General features: G+C 37.8%; 1 protein-coding gene across 7 annotated transcripts in view; it reads left to right on the top strand.

Annotated features, from left to right (window-relative positions):
- The window catches only part of tle2a (TLE family member 2, transcriptional corepressor a), a 31,666-nt gene that overhangs the window by 6,677 nt on the left and 7,258 nt on the right, over positions 1-17,731 (top strand). For 2 of the 7 annotated variants that reach the window (XM_051908596.1, XM_051908592.1), the window contains exons 3-7: positions 8,616-8,679; positions 10,376-10,420; positions 14,857-14,919; positions 15,429-15,533; positions 16,973-17,186. In XM_051908596.1, coding sequence (XP_051764556.1) covers positions 8,616-8,679; positions 10,376-10,420; positions 14,857-14,919; positions 15,429-15,533; positions 16,973-17,186 — 491 coding nt within the window. The remainder of the gene's footprint in view (positions 1-8,615; positions 8,680-10,375; positions 10,421-14,856; positions 14,920-15,428; positions 15,534-16,972; positions 17,187-17,731) is intronic. The other 5 variants (XM_051908595.1, XM_051908593.1, XM_051908598.1 and 2 more) reach the window with 5 other exon arrangements.

Here is a 17,731-nt window from a genome sequence, read left to right as displayed (position 1 = left end):
AAACCTGCTCCTGGAGGGATGTTTTCTTGCAAAGTATAGTTCCAATCATTGTTAAACACACCTGAACTAGCTAATCAAGATCTTATGGATTACAGGGAAAATTCCAGGGAGGTTAGAACTTAACTCTGTAAAAAGGTGTCCCTCCAGGAGCAAGATTGGACACCCCTGTTTTACACCAGCTAATCACAAGTTTGGACCAGCCACACAACATGTTAATTGGCTACCATCAGAATGTAGGGCTTAGAATTTTGTTAGTATTCAAAAGAAATCCCTTGATGTAGCTTCTAAAAGGGAAAGACCCACTGCTTTCTCATAATACACACACGCAACTTCGGTTCTGTGGGTTTGTTTTATGTGCACTCTGAGGCTCAGGAATGTGGCCAGACCAGGCATGACCCGTGTGTGATTTCTGGTAGGTGCTGGCATCCTCTCTGGTACGGTAGTCCATGCCCCCTCTGCACATTCGCACACCCCTCCTTATTACTGGCAAGCCTTCACACGGCTACAGCTTTGATTCCTCATGCCAGAATCGGCAAATCCACCCAGTCCCCACATTCCTATTGTTAGGTCTCTTCTGTTCCCGCCTTCAGAGTTCAGTCAAATAAGCTCAAAAATCCTCTGTACAAACAGAGTTCAGCCCTTCTGATGGCTGCTGGTTTTACACACATATCAGCCTGGATATTTATGGCTGTATTTTCTCAAAATCTTTCCTAGAAGCCAACAGCTAAGCCATTATTTTGTGCACCTTTCTAATTTAATGGATAATACCACTCTCATGTGGCTCTGTATTGGTCTCCAAATCAGATTTTAAGAGTTGTTCATCTGCTCCTGGTTTTCGCAGTTAGCTGGTGCTCGAATATCTAATGAATCTGGCTCAAGCCTGAAGCAGAGGGCCAAACACCTGCACACTTATCAAATTAGAGTGGGAGCCGTTTCTCGGTTTCATTTGTTGGGTGTTTACTATCATTAGAGCATTTCAACATAAGTTGAATACTTTTCTCAAGGAATAATGAACTACATTTGTGTTTCACGACAATCAGTACGGTATGCAAATACTAGAGTCGCATGATTTATGAAAGTTATGCTGTGGGAGTTTGTAATTGGATATTACAGTTTTAATTTTCAGTGTGATTTGGGTGCAAATGAAATGGACAATGTGGTTAATTTCCTCCTTTTCCTTTTTATTTAATTTTCTCCAGCCAGATTTTCTAGCCAGTGCACAAAATGAAGAGCAAAACATGTGCATTAGGTGTGCAATTAATGCTTTTGTTTCATTCTAATGCTGCCACAGAGTGTGATGGGAAATGGAGATTGGATGTACAAGGCTGATACCTCATAATTCAGCTAAAAGAATATAATTTTCTGACAAGCTTTATCACTATTTTCATCAGTGGTACACAAAATGGGTAAATACTAAACTTCAAGATGAACAGTTATAATCAATACCACCTAAGCTTCTGCCATTAATTGACGTGCCCCCAACTCAAAGACTGGCTTCTAAGAAAATCCAGAGTTTCCCCACTGGTAATTACAGCCAGTATTGTTAATTTATGCTTATCTCGTAAATACTATCATTCCAACATGACAAAGGCAGCATTATAATTTGAATGTCAAACATTCTGTGACTTCAAGTCAATGGGTGATTTTACAGTTTGATTTAAATTTCTTACTAGCACTGTAATTACCCCCTGAATGGCACTTCACGAAGCATTACAATGTAAAGTCTAAAAATTGCAAACCTCCATTAGGTTAGGCAACAAGATTAGCAGCGGCCTTCCCATGGTGTTTCAGACGCGGCATTTCCCATAAGCGTTCTCCTGCCACTGAGCTGGTCCCGCTCCAGGTAGAACGTGGCAGGCACACACGGGATGCGCCAGACAGGCACAGACAGCTCTTGGCTATACGTGGCGTGGCTTAGATTTTAATTTTAGTTCTTGTAATTTGTGTCTGGAGGCTGATTGGTGTTGGATTAAAGGACAGGAAAGAGTCAGAGCTAAAGAGATTTGGCAAGATGAGCTGGGGAGAGGTGTGTTTGTGTGTGGGCACTGGTCTATGTGAGAAACACACTTAGGCCGAGGTCAGGTTACAGCGCAAAGTCCGGCAGGAAATGTGAACTGGGCAGGAACTGTATAACAAAGAGAGCTGCTCCGTACGGTGTTACCATGCTGAGTTACTTGCAGCACTGCACATGTTTTGCGTATGTCTCTGCATGTTCGTGATTGTGTGCTTAGGTTTGGGTGTTTTTTGTGTAGAAGGCCTCTAATCAGCAGACAGGAGGGCTTTAGACCGGAGGTTCTCATTACAGTAGTTTTTGCTTTGCCCAGCCCTTTTCAGAACACACCAGCTCACCTACCTTGCTAATGTGTCCTCTGGGTTTGCTATGGCTCAGACATGAAGACAACCAACCCACAGACAGCCACCCGCACAGAAACAGCTTTGCGCTGATACCCATGATATCTTCTTTGTGCCTAGACAGAGTGGACTTTTTAGTGGATTCTAGGCATCTTTATGATGAAGTCTGGGGTTTGTGGTTTAGGCCTGCTTTGCTGGATACATCTGTATGTGTGTGGCCCGGCATTCCCCCATCGTGCGCGTGTGTATTTAAGTGCATGTGTTTGTGGTGGGTGGTTTGGTTCGCAATTGCGCTTTAATGTCGGTGTGTGTCTGACAGAGTATTTCATCAGGAATGTTTGCTATATACTTGTATCGATAGATTTATTTTTTTTGGTTTCCACCATGTGGAATAACATGGTCACAGCCTTGTTTTATACCATTTACATTTTGCCACCTTTAGTGTAAGGCTATTAGCATACTATACATACGTACGTATTAAAGGGTTAGTTCACCCAAAAAATGAAAATTCTGTCATTAATTACTCACCCTCATGTCATTCCACATCCGTAAGACCTTCATTCATCTTCGGAACACAAATTAAGACCTTTTTGATGAAGTCTGAGAGCTTTCTTTCCATCCATTGAGATCCAACACAACTACCACTTTCAAGGTCCAGAAAGGTAGGAATGACATCATTAAAGTACTCCATTGACTCCAGTGGTTTAACCTCAATTTTATAAAGCGACACGAGTACTTTGTTTGCGCAAAAAAAAACATAATTTACCACTTTACTTACAAAAATATTGATCTGCAATGCGCGTTCACGAGAGCTTCACATGCGTGTTGTTTAGACTCGCGCGTCAACTCAACGCACATGCGCGAGTGTTTACGAGAGCTTCACGATGCATGCATTTTGTGTTCACGCGAGAGCTGACATTGAAAAATATTATTTTGTAAATAAAGTGGTAATTTTTTTATTTTTTTTCTTCACACAAACAAAGCACTCACGTCGCTTCATAAAATTCAGGTTAAGCCACTGGAGTCACATGGATTACTTTAATGATGTCTTTCCTACCTTTCTGGACCTTGGAGTGGTAGTTGCGTTGGATCTCTATGGAGGGACAGAAAGCTCTCAGACTTCATCAAAAAGATTGTAATTTGTGTTCCAAAGATGAACGAAGGTCTTACGGATGTGGAACGACACGAGGGTGAGTAATAAATGACAGAATTTTCATTTTTGGATGAACTAACCCTTTAAACCTCTGTTGTTCAGGTAGGTAGCTAAAGTAAATACTACAGAAATAACGAATGTAATTTTTACATGGAAAAAGTTAGTTCTGGCAAGAATGAAAAAAACTAAGTAAATTCTATATTAGTATTCAATTTAAGCTTGTAGAAATATCAACATTATAAAATTAAGTAAAACTACTTAACTTTTCTGATACTGGTGTTCCCATCTTGCACTGGGCCTTGAATAATTGAGGCGTTTTTTTTTTTTTTTTTTTTTTTTTTTGTGCTGTTTTCCAACTGTTTTTACACTGTTTTATCATTGCTTTTGTGGTTATGTTTAGTAACTTGCCATTTTGTGACATTTGGAGTTCATTTTCTACTCAAAATGGCATATTCACACTCAAAAATGATCCATCGAATGTTCTCATCATTGTGTATTGTGAACCAAGTATTGAGGTCTCTGTGGTCAGGTGCTGTGTTATTTGTAATATGTAGATATGGTGTCTACACAATATCTATTGTACTATTTACTTAGATTTTAAATCTAGTAAAGCATGCACTTTAAAAGCATGGTTTAATTCAGTGTTATATTGTTTGAGTAAAATGTATTGCAAAAGAAACTTCAACAAGTAGAAATTACTCAACCTTTTACTGGCCAAGTTAAAATGACTTCTTTTTGTTAATTTTACTTAACTTAGTTAAGTAGAGTTACCTAATTCGGTATTTGAAATTTACTTAAAAATGTGTGCAAAAACTTGCAAAAGAAAAATTAAGTAAATTTTACTTATTGTTTTTTACAGTGTGTTGTTCCACCATGACAGTTGTTGACTTGAAGAAGAAAACTAACCATTAGCACCCCCTGTGGTAATGCAGAGAATGCAACATGTAGTTATGTTGCTTTATGAATCTGCGATTTATTTATTTATTTATTTATTTATTTATTTATTTTTCTCAACACAACAAAGCATAAAATGTATTTGTCTTCATGCTCTAGCGCACGTTTCAGGCTTCAAAGAGTGTATGAGTTTGTGTGTGCCGCAAATGCAAATTTGCCACAAAGGCAAAACCTTCATCAATCCTCTCTCAGGCAGTAATGGGGTTTAATTTAGCTCTGAACTGGACTATTTCACTAACTAATCACTATGTGTGCGTACACTTTAAGCAGAGAGATGAAAAAGCTCTATGAGAATACAGAAGACACAAGGGCTTTTACTAATGAGGCACAGGCATGGCAAATGAGGATGAGATCTGTGAGGAAGTGTCCTCACTTTCTCTAATTGGACTGATACTCCTTACCGTCAGACTGAATATTTGCTTTTTCACTCAAACTTCTCATTCAGATGCTTCACTTTGAGTCATCATTATAAATTCACTCTGTTGTGGTGTGCAATATGATTAAAAGTGCAGTTAGCTTGTGTGTATATAGTGAAGTAATGGTGCTTTGCTGGCAGCAGAATTGTTGCCTGTTCTGATGATCATCTTATCAGCTGTAAGGGAAAGAAAGGTTACTTTCTTTTTATCTGCCTTTCTTGTTGCATAGTTTTGATCTTTAGTAATTAAGGGTGGGAATCTTTAGCTGTTGTTTATGTGCCTTAATTTCATGTCAGTTGAGGCAGTCAGCGTGTTTCTTGCATTTATTGGGCTGTCTCATTTTCTCAGCAACAGCATAGGGGAGTTAATATTTTTACATTTAATTTATGCATAATTTTACTATTAGATTATATTGGACATAATCTAATGCTCATTTTTAAAGTGAATTTTAAACACTAATTTATTAACAAATCTCAAAATCAATATCCATTTTCGTACTGTACGTTACATACATTGTGATGCCTAAATTAACTTGTAGCATTTAAAGGATAAGTTCACTTTCAAATGAAAGTTACCCCAAGCTTTACTCACCCTCAAGCCATCCTAGGTGTATATGACTTTCTTCTTTCTGATGAACACAATCTGGGATATATTAATAAATATCCTGACACGCTTGATAATGGTAGTGAGCGATACCAACGGGTATGAAGCTGAAGAAAGTGCCTCCATCTGCATCCATATTTAACAAGTTATGAAGTAAAATATCTAGCTATTCCTTCCCTATTCAACTTACGGAAAAGGCTTAACTGACGCGACGCCAGTTCCGTTTTCTTCGTAAGTTGAATATGGAAGGTGGTTTGGCGGAAGCTAGATATTTTACTTAATATAAATATGGATTTTTTTTTTTTTTTTTTTTAAACACAAATGCATCGCTTCACTTCAGGAGGCCTTTATTAACCCCTCCGGAGCCGTGTGGATGTGGATGGAAGCACTTTCTTCAACTCATACTCATTGGTATCGCTCACTGCCATTATAAAGCTTGGATGCGTCAGGATATTTATTAATATTTCTCCGAATGTGTTCATCAGAAAGAAGAAAGTCATATACACCTAGGATGGCTTGAAGGTGAGTAAATCTTGGGGTAATTTTCATTTGAAAGTGAACTAATCCTTTAAATTGATTTATTTTACTCTTTTGTGCTTTTCATTTTTAATTTTAGATAAGGTAGTATAGAATTTTAGTATTGTTTTGACATTAAATGCTCAGTACACCCTCCTCTTTGTCTTACACTTGTTACCTATATTTACTCATTTTTGATCACCTAACACCACATTTAACCATTCAAACACCATGATGCATGGTTATAAAAAAAAAAAAAAAACACCACCAATAATTGAAGTTGGGATCTCCTTTAAACAATCTTTTTGATTCTTTGACATTTAAGGTGGTTAAAGCTAAGTTACCATGATAAATTGTTGTAAGGGATGGAACAACCAATGATCAGTCATTTGTTTGGACTGGCAGAACCTTCCAGATGCTTGTTGAGGTGTCGTGCCCGCGTTTAACGGATTTGACCTTCTGAAGTTTAATTCCACATTAGCCTTGATTTACCCCTATAAATCCACTCCAGCCTCACGGCGCGCTGAACTCTCAGCTGCCTTTTTCCACGTGGGAGATGTTGCAGAATTTAAATGATCATATTTAAATCTCGTAACTATGTAAATATAAGCCTGAAAACAGATATAGCATCTTTATCCAATGAACCTGACAATATTTGGAGCTGTCATGCTGTTTTCTCCAACTTCCCCCACGATTTTGCACAAGGGAGCGATGTCTTCACCGCATCGCATAATTGAGGCCAACTCATTCAGGCGAGATGGGAAATAAATAAATAAGCAGAGACGGTCTCAGCGAAACGTGCACCGATAGATTTGTCAGTTCTCGGAAATCCTGCGACGGGGGTGACTTTTGCAGTGAGGCAATTCCAGTGTAATAAATTCTAGCAGGGGAATGAATTTAATCCTCCACAGCTCCCTCTATCACACTCTCTCTCACTTCCCGCACCACACCCCTCCCCACCAGCACCCCACGCCCATCATCCTCTGCGCTCTTCCTCACTCGCGGTGATAAATGAGTCAATTATCGACGGTTGTGCGCAGTCAGTGAAGGAGAGCGGATGTGCCGTTATTACCTGTTGCGGCGCAGTAATGTTGCGGTATTAATCATATTCTAATTTTCCCAGGCCCTCCCGCGCGCTCGCATAAATCTGACGCCTGCAAACAAGTCAGTGTGTGTGAAGAGCTGAAATACAGCCAGGAGATGAGAAAGTGTGTGCTGTTTGATCTTAGTGGATTCAGTCTGGATCTGTCTGTCTATACGTCTTCTGTCTTATTCATTATTGGACTGTCTGTAGCTGTTGGTCTGTCTATCTATACATACTTTTTTGTCTCTTTCTATACATCTTTTATTTCTATTCATCTGTCTGTCTTTTGACTTTTTGTGTGTCTCAAGGCCGTAACACATTGGGGGGGACCAATTTTTATAAAGCCTAAAGAAACAGAAGAGTGAAGGATATCCTAATTTTAGTTGGGAAATAATCGTTTTGAACTATTTGCAAATAATATTTGCATTAAAATATGCATGCGTGTACTTTTATTTGTATGTCAATGTGTCAAACATTTCTTGTCTCTTCGCACTGCATATTTTCCATTCAAAACGGACGTATTTGAGGAAAAAAAAAAAATCAAGTAGTTTGCGTCACTGGATGTTACTGTCAGTCGTTTAACATTTCTATCGCAAAACATTTGACATGTATTTAATGTTGTGCTATTTACATCTTACCTCACTGTCTTTCAACACTAAACTTATGCTTCACGCTGGAATTCATGCTCTGCTTCTGTGAACAGTAAACCCCGCCCACTTTGATTTGATTGGCCATCTCTGTTAGACCACTGAGGCAGACCTCAGTGTAATGGAGTAATGGAGTGCAGCAGAGCTGATCAGTGCAAGAATTTCAAATATTGGGGGGAAATTTGGCCATTTCTAATTATTGGAGGGGACTTGTCCCCCTCAATGTCTATGGTGGTTACAGCCTTGGTGTGTCTATTTCTCTCTTTCTGTATGTTTGTCTATTTTGTAGCCTAAATGTCTTTCTGTATACTGTTTGTGTCTCCTCCTGTCTGTCTTTCTGTATCTGTCTCTGCCTATCTTCCTGTCTGCCTTTTTTCTTTTTTTATATCCATTTATATATCTGTTTCTGTCTTGTAAATCTTATGTCTATAAATACTGTCTGTGTTATTACTTTTCTGTCTTCATTATCTGTCTATTTTAACATCTACCTTGTGTCTTTCTATTAGATTTGTGTGTGTTTTTTCCATATCCATCTGTCTGTCTTTGCGTCTATTTTGTCTCTGTTTGTCTTACTATCTCTCTTTTTGTCTTTGTCATCTCTCTGCCTTTTTATCCATTTGTCTCTGGGTCTTTGTCTGTTTTTCTGTATATCTTTATATATTTATGTCTATCCTTATGTCCTTTTGCAATTTGTCAAAGGCAACATGAACTACATTTGTTATCGTGTTTATGAATTGTCTAATGAATTTATCAATGTCTCTTTTGAATCACTCCCCTTCACTTATAAGTAAATCAAACTCGATACAGCATGTCCGAGCACCAAAACAATCCAGCAGAATCTCTGTCCACCAATCCAACAAAACATCTCTCTCCCTCTCTTTCTTCTGCAGTCTGAAGTTGGAGTGTGAAAAGCTGGCCACAGAGAAGACAGAAATACAGAGACATTATGTCATGGTAAGACAAACACGCATACACATACACAACTTAGTTTTGCATCAGATGCGAGACACATCCAAACACCAGACACCATCTTCCTTCAGCCCTCAATCAGAAGTCCTTCAAACGCAGCTCATCCATCACAGAGAATGAGTTTTCAGAGCCGCTGCCATGTGCCTCAGTGCCCACAGATATGGCAGCTATGTGCGCCTGGCATGCCATTTGCTCTTGGCAGACGGCTTAACCCCTTTTCTCTGTCCGTTTTCTTTCTCTCCCTTTTTTTTTTTTTTCTTCTTGGCTCATAATTTTTTTAGTGTGGGAGTCGCCTAGCAACACCGTGGGCTCTTGGCAGAGCTGGTGAATACAACAGGCAGCTGTCAGCCGGCTTCTTTTATTGCCAGGGTCTTTCTATCTCTCCGTCTCTGTTGTTTTTACCCTTTTCTATCTGCCTCTCCTTTCCTTTTCACTTGATTCTCTCTATCTAATAAAATTACACTTATTTGACTCTGCCATACCAGTATTTATCCATCTAGCTAAAAAGGAATCGTTTACTAAAAAGTCAAAATTGTTTACTCACCATCATGTTATTCCTTTTTTCCATTGGAACAGACAAGTCCAACGGAAAAGGAGTTTTTGATGAATCAGTTGAATGATAAAATGACATACAAAAGTAGTCATTGGGTTATATGATATTTAACCAACAAAATGTATCAGAATTCACTAGTGCTGTCAAATCGATTAATCGTGATTAATCGCATCTAACATAAGATGACAAGATGTTTATATAAACTCTGTGTGTGTGTATAATATATAATATATATATATATTATATATTATACACACACACAGAGTTTATATAAACATCTTGTCATCTTATGTTAGATGCGATTAATCGATTTGACAGCACTAATATATATATTATATATATATATATATATATATATATATATATATATATATATATATATATATAATACAAACTTTTATGTTAGATGCAAATAATCTATTTGACAGCACTAGTATTCACTTATTTTGCATCTCACCCACATCCAGATTCAAAAAAAGATGCAGACTTGATGTGAGATTTGGTCAAGGTGAATATTTTCCATTAATACAGTCTTGAATTATGGTCTGTTCTTCATGTGGACAACATTTATACCCTTTTGAACATAATCATATTCACTGCTGCTTTACAGCAAGAACTGTATAAAAGACTCTTAAAAATGACTGTGTGCAGATGCAGGTTTAGAATTAAATTATGGTAATATGGGAGAGAAATGAGAGTACATAAAGATCTTTTTTTTTTTTTTTTTTTTAAATGAGTGCTGTTCTGATTCAAGATGGGCTTTGGTGCTGGACCAGCTTGAATCATCTGCACAAACTGGTCTTAGATCAGTATTAAAGAGCCGTTTGTGGCAAGATCTGCAGTCACATCTAGTTGTTTCAGTGGGAATTCATGTAATCAGAAATTTTGCATGCAGATTTCACAACAGGTTCAAGTTGGTCTCACAAATTTACCACCTTGACCAACAGAAACCTGCTTGGTTTGAAAGTGATTTTTGTGTGAGCTGTGCTTCATTCATCACTACACCGTTGACTGTAGACAATGGACCTCTTTTGCCTCTTTTTCCATCAAATAATGAAATTAATCAACATTTAAAACTAACTTACTTTCTAGTATGTGTCAGTTTAATGATATCCTTATCTTTTTCAGTACTACGAAATGTCCTATGGCCTCAACATAGAGATGCATAAACAGGTAAGTTTGATGCTTTCCTTTTTTGCCGAATTAACTTTTTAGCAAATTTATATAAATTATGCTCAAGCCAAAAGTCTTGTAAACACCTTAACAATGTTATTTTTTTTTTTATGGAAAGGTGATGATGATGAGTTGACATTGTGGGCCATCCATAGTTACATACGCATGCAAACACTCAACAGTTTGAATGTGGGCTGCCGGTGTAAAATGCCTGTTCAATGTCACGTTGTGATTTGTGCTGGAGAGTTTTATTATTCCTTTTATCTTTTGTAGGGTTCATAATTCAGATTCAATTATGCAGGAATCTTTTTTTCACAGCCGTTTTATATAGTTGAAATCCTCTTAGGTCTGGCCCGTGGCACTTGTTTTAAAATTAATCTGCAAACAAACTAATTAGATCAACAAATAACGGCACACACTCCCCTTTTCCCTTCTCACACACACACACACACACACACACACACACACACACACACACACACACACACACACACACACACACACACACACACACACACACACACACACACACTCTCTCTGTCTAAAACTAGCTAGCTGTGACTTTCTCGCTCTCCTTCCTCATAAATTGCATACTGCATCTGCATTTCCCGACCTTCCTCGCTCACACTCGCGCTCTCTCTCTCTCTCTCTCTCTCGTTCTCTCTCTCTCTCTCGTGCAGATGTCAGGTCAGTTTAAATTAGGTCAGTGCTCTCGGAGCGTCTGTTCTCTCCCTCCGTTTCAATTGCGCTTCTTTTTTGACATGCTCCACGAATTCCCTTCTCTAATGTAACTCCCCCTCCCTCATCTTTCTGCGTCTCCCATCACTCTGTAATTTCTTTAACTGTGCTTTTCTTCTAGCCTCTTTTTTTTTTTTTTTTTTTCTCCTGATTTCTCCTCTTTCGCCCTCCCCTTTTCTCTGCCTCCCCCACTCTCTCCTCTGAAGATGTCATTTTGTAGTTGCCGTTCCCTAACAAGAAATCATTGTGTTTCCCTGAGGAGGGCTGTGATGGATAGATATAGAAGAGATGGGGGTGGGGGTCTGTTCCTCCTTTCCTAGATATAGAAGAGATGGGGGGTTCGCACAGCCAGTAATTCACTTAAAGGGAAAGTGGACTCATTTATTTACTCACCCAAAATATATTGACATACAAAGAGGCATTTTGAAGAGTGTGCTGGCCGCTCTTTAACAGGCAATTACAGTGAATTCAAAAAGGATGTGAATTTATGCAAAAAAAATAAATGTTCTTTTAATATCATTGAGGTACTCATTTTTTTAATTAATTTTATATATATTTGTTTTCATTTTAATTTTAAAGTTTAGTAATTTTATTGTGTGTTGTCATTTTTATTCAAATAATTACAATTATTTTTTATTTTCTAGCTAAAATTAAGTTTAGTGGTGTTTATATTTTATTTTCAGTTAAAGTTTATTTTATTTCAAGTGATTTTTCTGCTCTGTTTCGAAAGCATATTTTGTTTGTGTTTTTAGTTTTTTTTTAAATTTTATTTACTGTTACAGTATTAATATTTTGAATTAGATTTTATTTTTATATTTAGTTTTCATTTTAATTTGTTTAATTTTTAGTAATTTTGTTATGTGCTTTTTTTTTATATTTCAGTTTAGCTTTATTTTTTTTAAATTAGTTTTAGTAATTTTAATACTTTAGCCTAAACATTTTATTTCAGTTAATTGCTAGGGCAGTTTTTCAGCTATTTATATTTTATTTTATTTTAGCTTTATTTCAAAAAACGGATATTATTTTAAGTTTAATAACAGTTTTGTTAATGAATATGAAGGCTTTCTCTTACACACTAAAAAATGCTGGGTTAAAAACAACCCAGGTTGGGTTGAAAATGGACAAACCCAGCGGTTGGGTTGTTTTGACCCAGCGGTTGGGTTGTTTTGACCCAGCGAATAGGTTATTTTTAACCCACCAGTTGGGTTAAATGTTTGCCCAATCTGCTGGGTAGTTTTATTTAACTCAACTATTGTTTAAAAATGACTGTATTACTTGATTAAAATTAACCCAAAATATGTTGGTAATTAACATTTATTAATGTTTAATAAATGAACATTTATTAAATAAGTTTAGTGAATAATAATTAAACAAACATTTATTAAATTGCTTATTAATAAATGTTCATTTTAAGCCGCCATATAGTAATTTTTAAACAATAGTTGGGTTGAAAATGGACAAACCCAGCGGTTGGGTTAAATGTTTGTTTAATGTTTGTAGTTTTATTTAACCTAACCACTGGGTTTGTCCATTTTCAACCCAACCTGGGTTGTTTTTAACAGCGTTTTTTAGAATGTATAAAGCTGCAAAGGACAACTAGATATCAACTAGATGACTTTCTGTGAATAATGACTTAAATTTTGTCCGTTCATCGTATAAAGCTATTGTATGACTTCAGAATACTTTAAAACAGTTGTATGAATCACTTTTCATTATTTTTATGCTGTTTTTTGTGTTATTTTGAAGCTTGAAAGCTCCACTCCCCATTCATTGTAATTGTATGATAAAGAGTGACCAGCACAATCTTCAAAATATCATCTTATGTGTTTCAAAAATCATATGGAACATGAAAGTCAGACGTTTGTGAGTGAACTATCCCTTTAAGAGAAATTTTATGGCATGTGGGTGAACATGCATATTACAATATTAGTTTATACCTGTTGGCAAAATAAACAGCCGTAGGGAGGGTTGGCCTCAGCTCGGGGGAGCTCTTGTTTGGGTTGTTGGTTAAAGATTACAATGGCCTTTGCATGGCAACCCCCAGCACTGCCTCAAAAGACACAGCAGCTCAATGGGGCAAGACCAGTGACCTCGCAGGGGGAGGCGTCACTCCTCTCGGCTGGACCGGAGCAGCAGATGCTGGGCATGAATATTTCAGGCATCCTCTCTCCTCGCTGCACAACAATTAGCATGAACCAGATGTGGAGGGCTAAAATATTTACTAGCTGTGTAAGCCGAGGTATCGGGTTACACTTTTGTGACGTCTTGGTTTGGTAGATGCGTTTTGGACAGCATTGTATATTTTCCTATTGCTTAGGCATTTGTCTGTAACTGTAGTTTCCACCTCAGCCTTGTGCTCAAAGATTGTTCATGGGCCGCTTGATGCTTTGTGCATGAAAAAAATGGTAATAGCTGACAATGGTAATAGATCACTAATCTGATTGGCTGGTTTTATATAATTTCCTGTTTATGGCATCAACTCTCTAGAAAACAATTCAGTAGATTTGTTTGTAAAAGGTAGTTGCAGGTAAACAAATTACTTGTTATTGTAAGCTAGGTAAGTTATGTACAGATTTTCTCTCTTTAAAACAAACAGATTGGTTGGTCATGCTTTTAGTCAAACAGTCTCTTCCTGTCTGAGTGGTAGGCATCACTAAATAAGCAATGTTTTGGTGTGTTAATAGTTGTCGCTGCATCTAAACTAGTCTATTGTATAACTACTACTACTACTAATAAATACATTTAATAATATTGTATTATTTTATTATACTTTATTATATTATAATCATTATTAGTGCTAGTTATACATTAGGTGCATAAAAATATCAATTTATAGACAAGAAATTGGCCACTAGGTGGCACTAACGAGTTTTGTGCCTCTGTAATCACATGGTGTTTCTCACACACAAAATATTCATATCATTTGTTAGATCTCTTCATACTGAACAAATTTCCCTCAAGAACCACTTCTGTCAATCAAAACGTTCATTAAATATTCGCGATTTTGTAAAATATCTACTTTTGCGGACTAGTCCAAGGTTTTTCGCCCGATCGGAGCCAAACCAGTGAAGTACAATTCTCTGGACTCTCTAGATCAGATATAACAGGGTCATTTAGAAAAGGGGCATGGCCAAGTGCTCACAAAAGCCTATAACTCCTAAACGAAAACTCAAAACTTCACGAAAATAGGTGAAGCATGACAACTTTTATAGAGATCGGACCATAGGTGGCGCTATAACTGTTAAAAAGCTTTAAAAATGATGTATTTCCTATGGTAAACTGCCTGTATTGGCTGTAAATGGTCTTTTCCTTCTATGATTTAAGTGGTTACATGCTTGGTAAATAAAACGTAATATCCTTTTGCACAAGTAATTAAAGGCCTTAAAGCGCTAGTAGTAGTAGATAATTCTTATGTATAACTACTAATAATAATTAATGGTAGTAGTCGTGGATATACATTTAAATGCATGCAATAATAGGTAACGTCGTCGTAGTAGTAGTAGTAGTAGTAGTAGTAGTAGTAGTAGTAGTAGTAGTAGTAGTAGTATCATCATCATCATCATAAAATAGCCAAACTAGTGTAGGAAAAGTTAATTTTAACATTTCAAAAATGAAATTAATTGTGAAAGATGAAATCAATTTTTTTTTTTTGCTTTCTTTCTGCTTTTGAATCCTCCTTGCTCTCCATATCTCTGCAGACGGAGATCGCCAAACGGCTGAACGTGATTTGTGCCCAGCTCATTCCATTCCTGTCACAGGAGGTGAGATGAGACCAACACACACTTAGTCCCACAGCTACACATCATGACATTCACACATGCCACGTTGCGTTCAGACGTTCTGTGATTGATAATTCACTCACTTGTGCTCACACACACAGACACACACACAATATCTTTCTGTTTCTCACACACATGCAATCACACTTTTTTTTTTTTTTTCCTCTCTTTTCCTCTCATATTTCCTCACGCTTTCACATAGTCTCTCATTCTGATGCCTCTGGGAAGCCTATTGTTATTCTTGTAAACCCACTTCCACAAAAACGCTTACGGTTTGCCCAAAGCTTTTCCTGACAGAAGAAAAACAACTTCCCCCTCCTGTTTTAAGTGCGTGTATTCATACAAAATGCAGCGGTGTGTGTGTGTGTGTGTGTGTGTGTGAAAAAGAAAATTGCACAGTACACAAAGACACACTAGGGTGGCCATCTGCCTTGTTTTGTTACTTGTTGTTTGTTTATCATTGACGGCCATTTTTTGACCTCCTTCCACAGCACCAGCAGCAGGTGGTCCAGGCCATGGAGCGCGCCAAACAGGTGACTATGGGGGAGTTGAATGCGTCGATAGGGGTACGTGGACTCCCCCCTCTGCCTCCCACAGTGTGTACTTCCATCTTTTCATCCTTTTTATTTAACACTTTCCTCTTGAGTTGTCATTGCCGTTTTCTTTTTTTATGATTTGGTTATATGTTTGAAAGAGTGTGAAGTCTTTCATAACTAGGCTAGGGATGTGCAAGACTACATATTTTCAAAATCGACTAGTCATTTGGCTAAAGAACTAGTCGGCTTGTCTGTGTTAAGAATGCGTGTTAGGCTGGTTTTGGGTTCTCTTGAGCCCAGTCCGATACATTTTTAGGGGTCGTTTACACAAGACACATTTCTGTGTTCGGCTAGATAGATTTTTAACTCTATGAGCCTTACAGAAAATGGCAGGATGCTCCAAAAAAAAAAAAAAGCTATTATTTTCCCCTTGGAACACAAAAAGAGAATTTTTCGCAGATTCTTCACGCTGCACTTTTCCATACAACAAAAAACTATACAGTTCATTGTGACCTTTTAAAGTGACCATGACTCCAAAAGGACAAAAAAAAACAACAACGAAAAAGCCATCCGTACAATTTTGTGCGCTATTTGCAAAGTTATCTGAAGCCATACGATGGCTTTATCTGAAAGCTTGTTGAAATTTATAAATGCTACATCAGTTACTTATCGTGATATTTGAATCTGTACACAAGCGTCGACGGACAGAATAATGACTTCCGCTCTCTTTCTCATGCAAAGCTCAGAAAACAATGTTTTTGGAGGGTCTAGACAGAATTGTTGTATGGAAAAAAAGGTGAATGAAATGTTATTTTCGTAGTCTATGGAAAAAAATAACCTCATACAGGTTTGGTACGACATGAAGATGAGTAAATAATGAAAATTTCTCTTTAGCACTCATCGCAACATGTCGCGCATAGTTAGACTCCGTCTCAACTCACACCTCGTCCTGTGTCTTTCCGCCAGTTGACATCCCCATTTACGATTTTTCACATCTGATTCCCCATATTTTTATTCACTTTTACGTTTTGATTTCTCACATGGCCCTCATCAGCTTCAGCTCAAGTGATTTTAATTTAATTTTATTTTGGGGTGCTCATTAGCGAATGCTGCAGCAGTGCTGTTCCCCGACCCAGCCGTTAGAGCAGGTCGACATCATTCCGATAGGCTCCCTCACTCCCGGGACACTGGGAAGGGTCATGAATGCATTCCCTTTGTAAAGGCCTCTTCGGCTGTGGTGCAGATCCAAGTCTTAACTGTGTTGTGTATTTTTTTTTTTTTTCTCTCCCTCTCCCTTTCCTCTCATCTCTCTCTCCTCCTCCTCCTCCTCCTCATGCTCTTTTCATTTCCTCTGGCTATCTGTTTCTTCACTCCACTCCATCTCGGCCTCTGTGTCACTGTCTTTTATCTCTCACACTCCCTTCATCTGTTTTTCCCCTCTCTCTGACCCCCGCCCTTCCTTCATCGCTCCATCGTCCTCTTCCTCTCGTTCCCTCTAGCAACAGCTGCAGGCCCAGCACCTTTCCCAGCATGCTGCCCAGGGGCTGCCCATGGCCCCTCACCCCTCCGGCCTGCCTCACCCGGGACTGGCTCTGGGAGGTGGCTCTGGGCTGCTGGCCCTGTCCGGGGCCCTTGGGGCCCAGCTGGCCTCTAAAGACGAACGAGCCCATTTGGAGGCCGTGGCGGCAGCCGCTGCAGCCGAGCACCACAGAGGTATAACAAATAAAATCATACTGACAGATCACTTGACCAGTTTATTAACACCAGGAACAGAACTAACAACATAAATGTATTTATAAGTGCAAGACAGCAAGCGATGATTGGTCAGAAAGCAATGTGACATGTTTCTTGTCCATGACACAACAAGAATTTAAGAGTGAAAATTGCATAATCTGACACAGTGACTTTCGTATCAGACAAACATATCATGCAGTCTGAACCCGGCATAAGGTCTCATTCTTTCTTTCTTTACCTGTCTGTACTAATTAATCCAAACAAGAATTAATCCTAATGTTACTTTTTAGGGCTGCACGATTTGTTGAATAATCAAATTGGGATTGTTTTAAATTTACATTTTTTTTTAATTTAAAAAAATAAAGCTCCAGCTTGTTTGTAGGGTGGCACAATTTGGGCAAAAAAATTATATATCAATTGTCTATATAATTATAATGTTAATAATAATAATAATAATAATAATAATGATGATTATTGTTATTAGGCTTATTACGAAATAAACAAAATAAGAGATATTACTATTG

The sequence above is a fragment of the Ctenopharyngodon idella genome, chromosome 10 (genome assembly GCF_019924925.1).
Source record: "Ctenopharyngodon idella isolate HZGC_01 chromosome 10, HZGC01, whole genome shotgun sequence".
NCBI lineage: Eukaryota > Metazoa > Chordata > Actinopteri > Cypriniformes > Xenocyprididae > Ctenopharyngodon > Ctenopharyngodon idella.
Note: the sequence above shows the minus strand (reverse complement) of the source record. Positions and strands in the feature narration are given on the sequence as shown.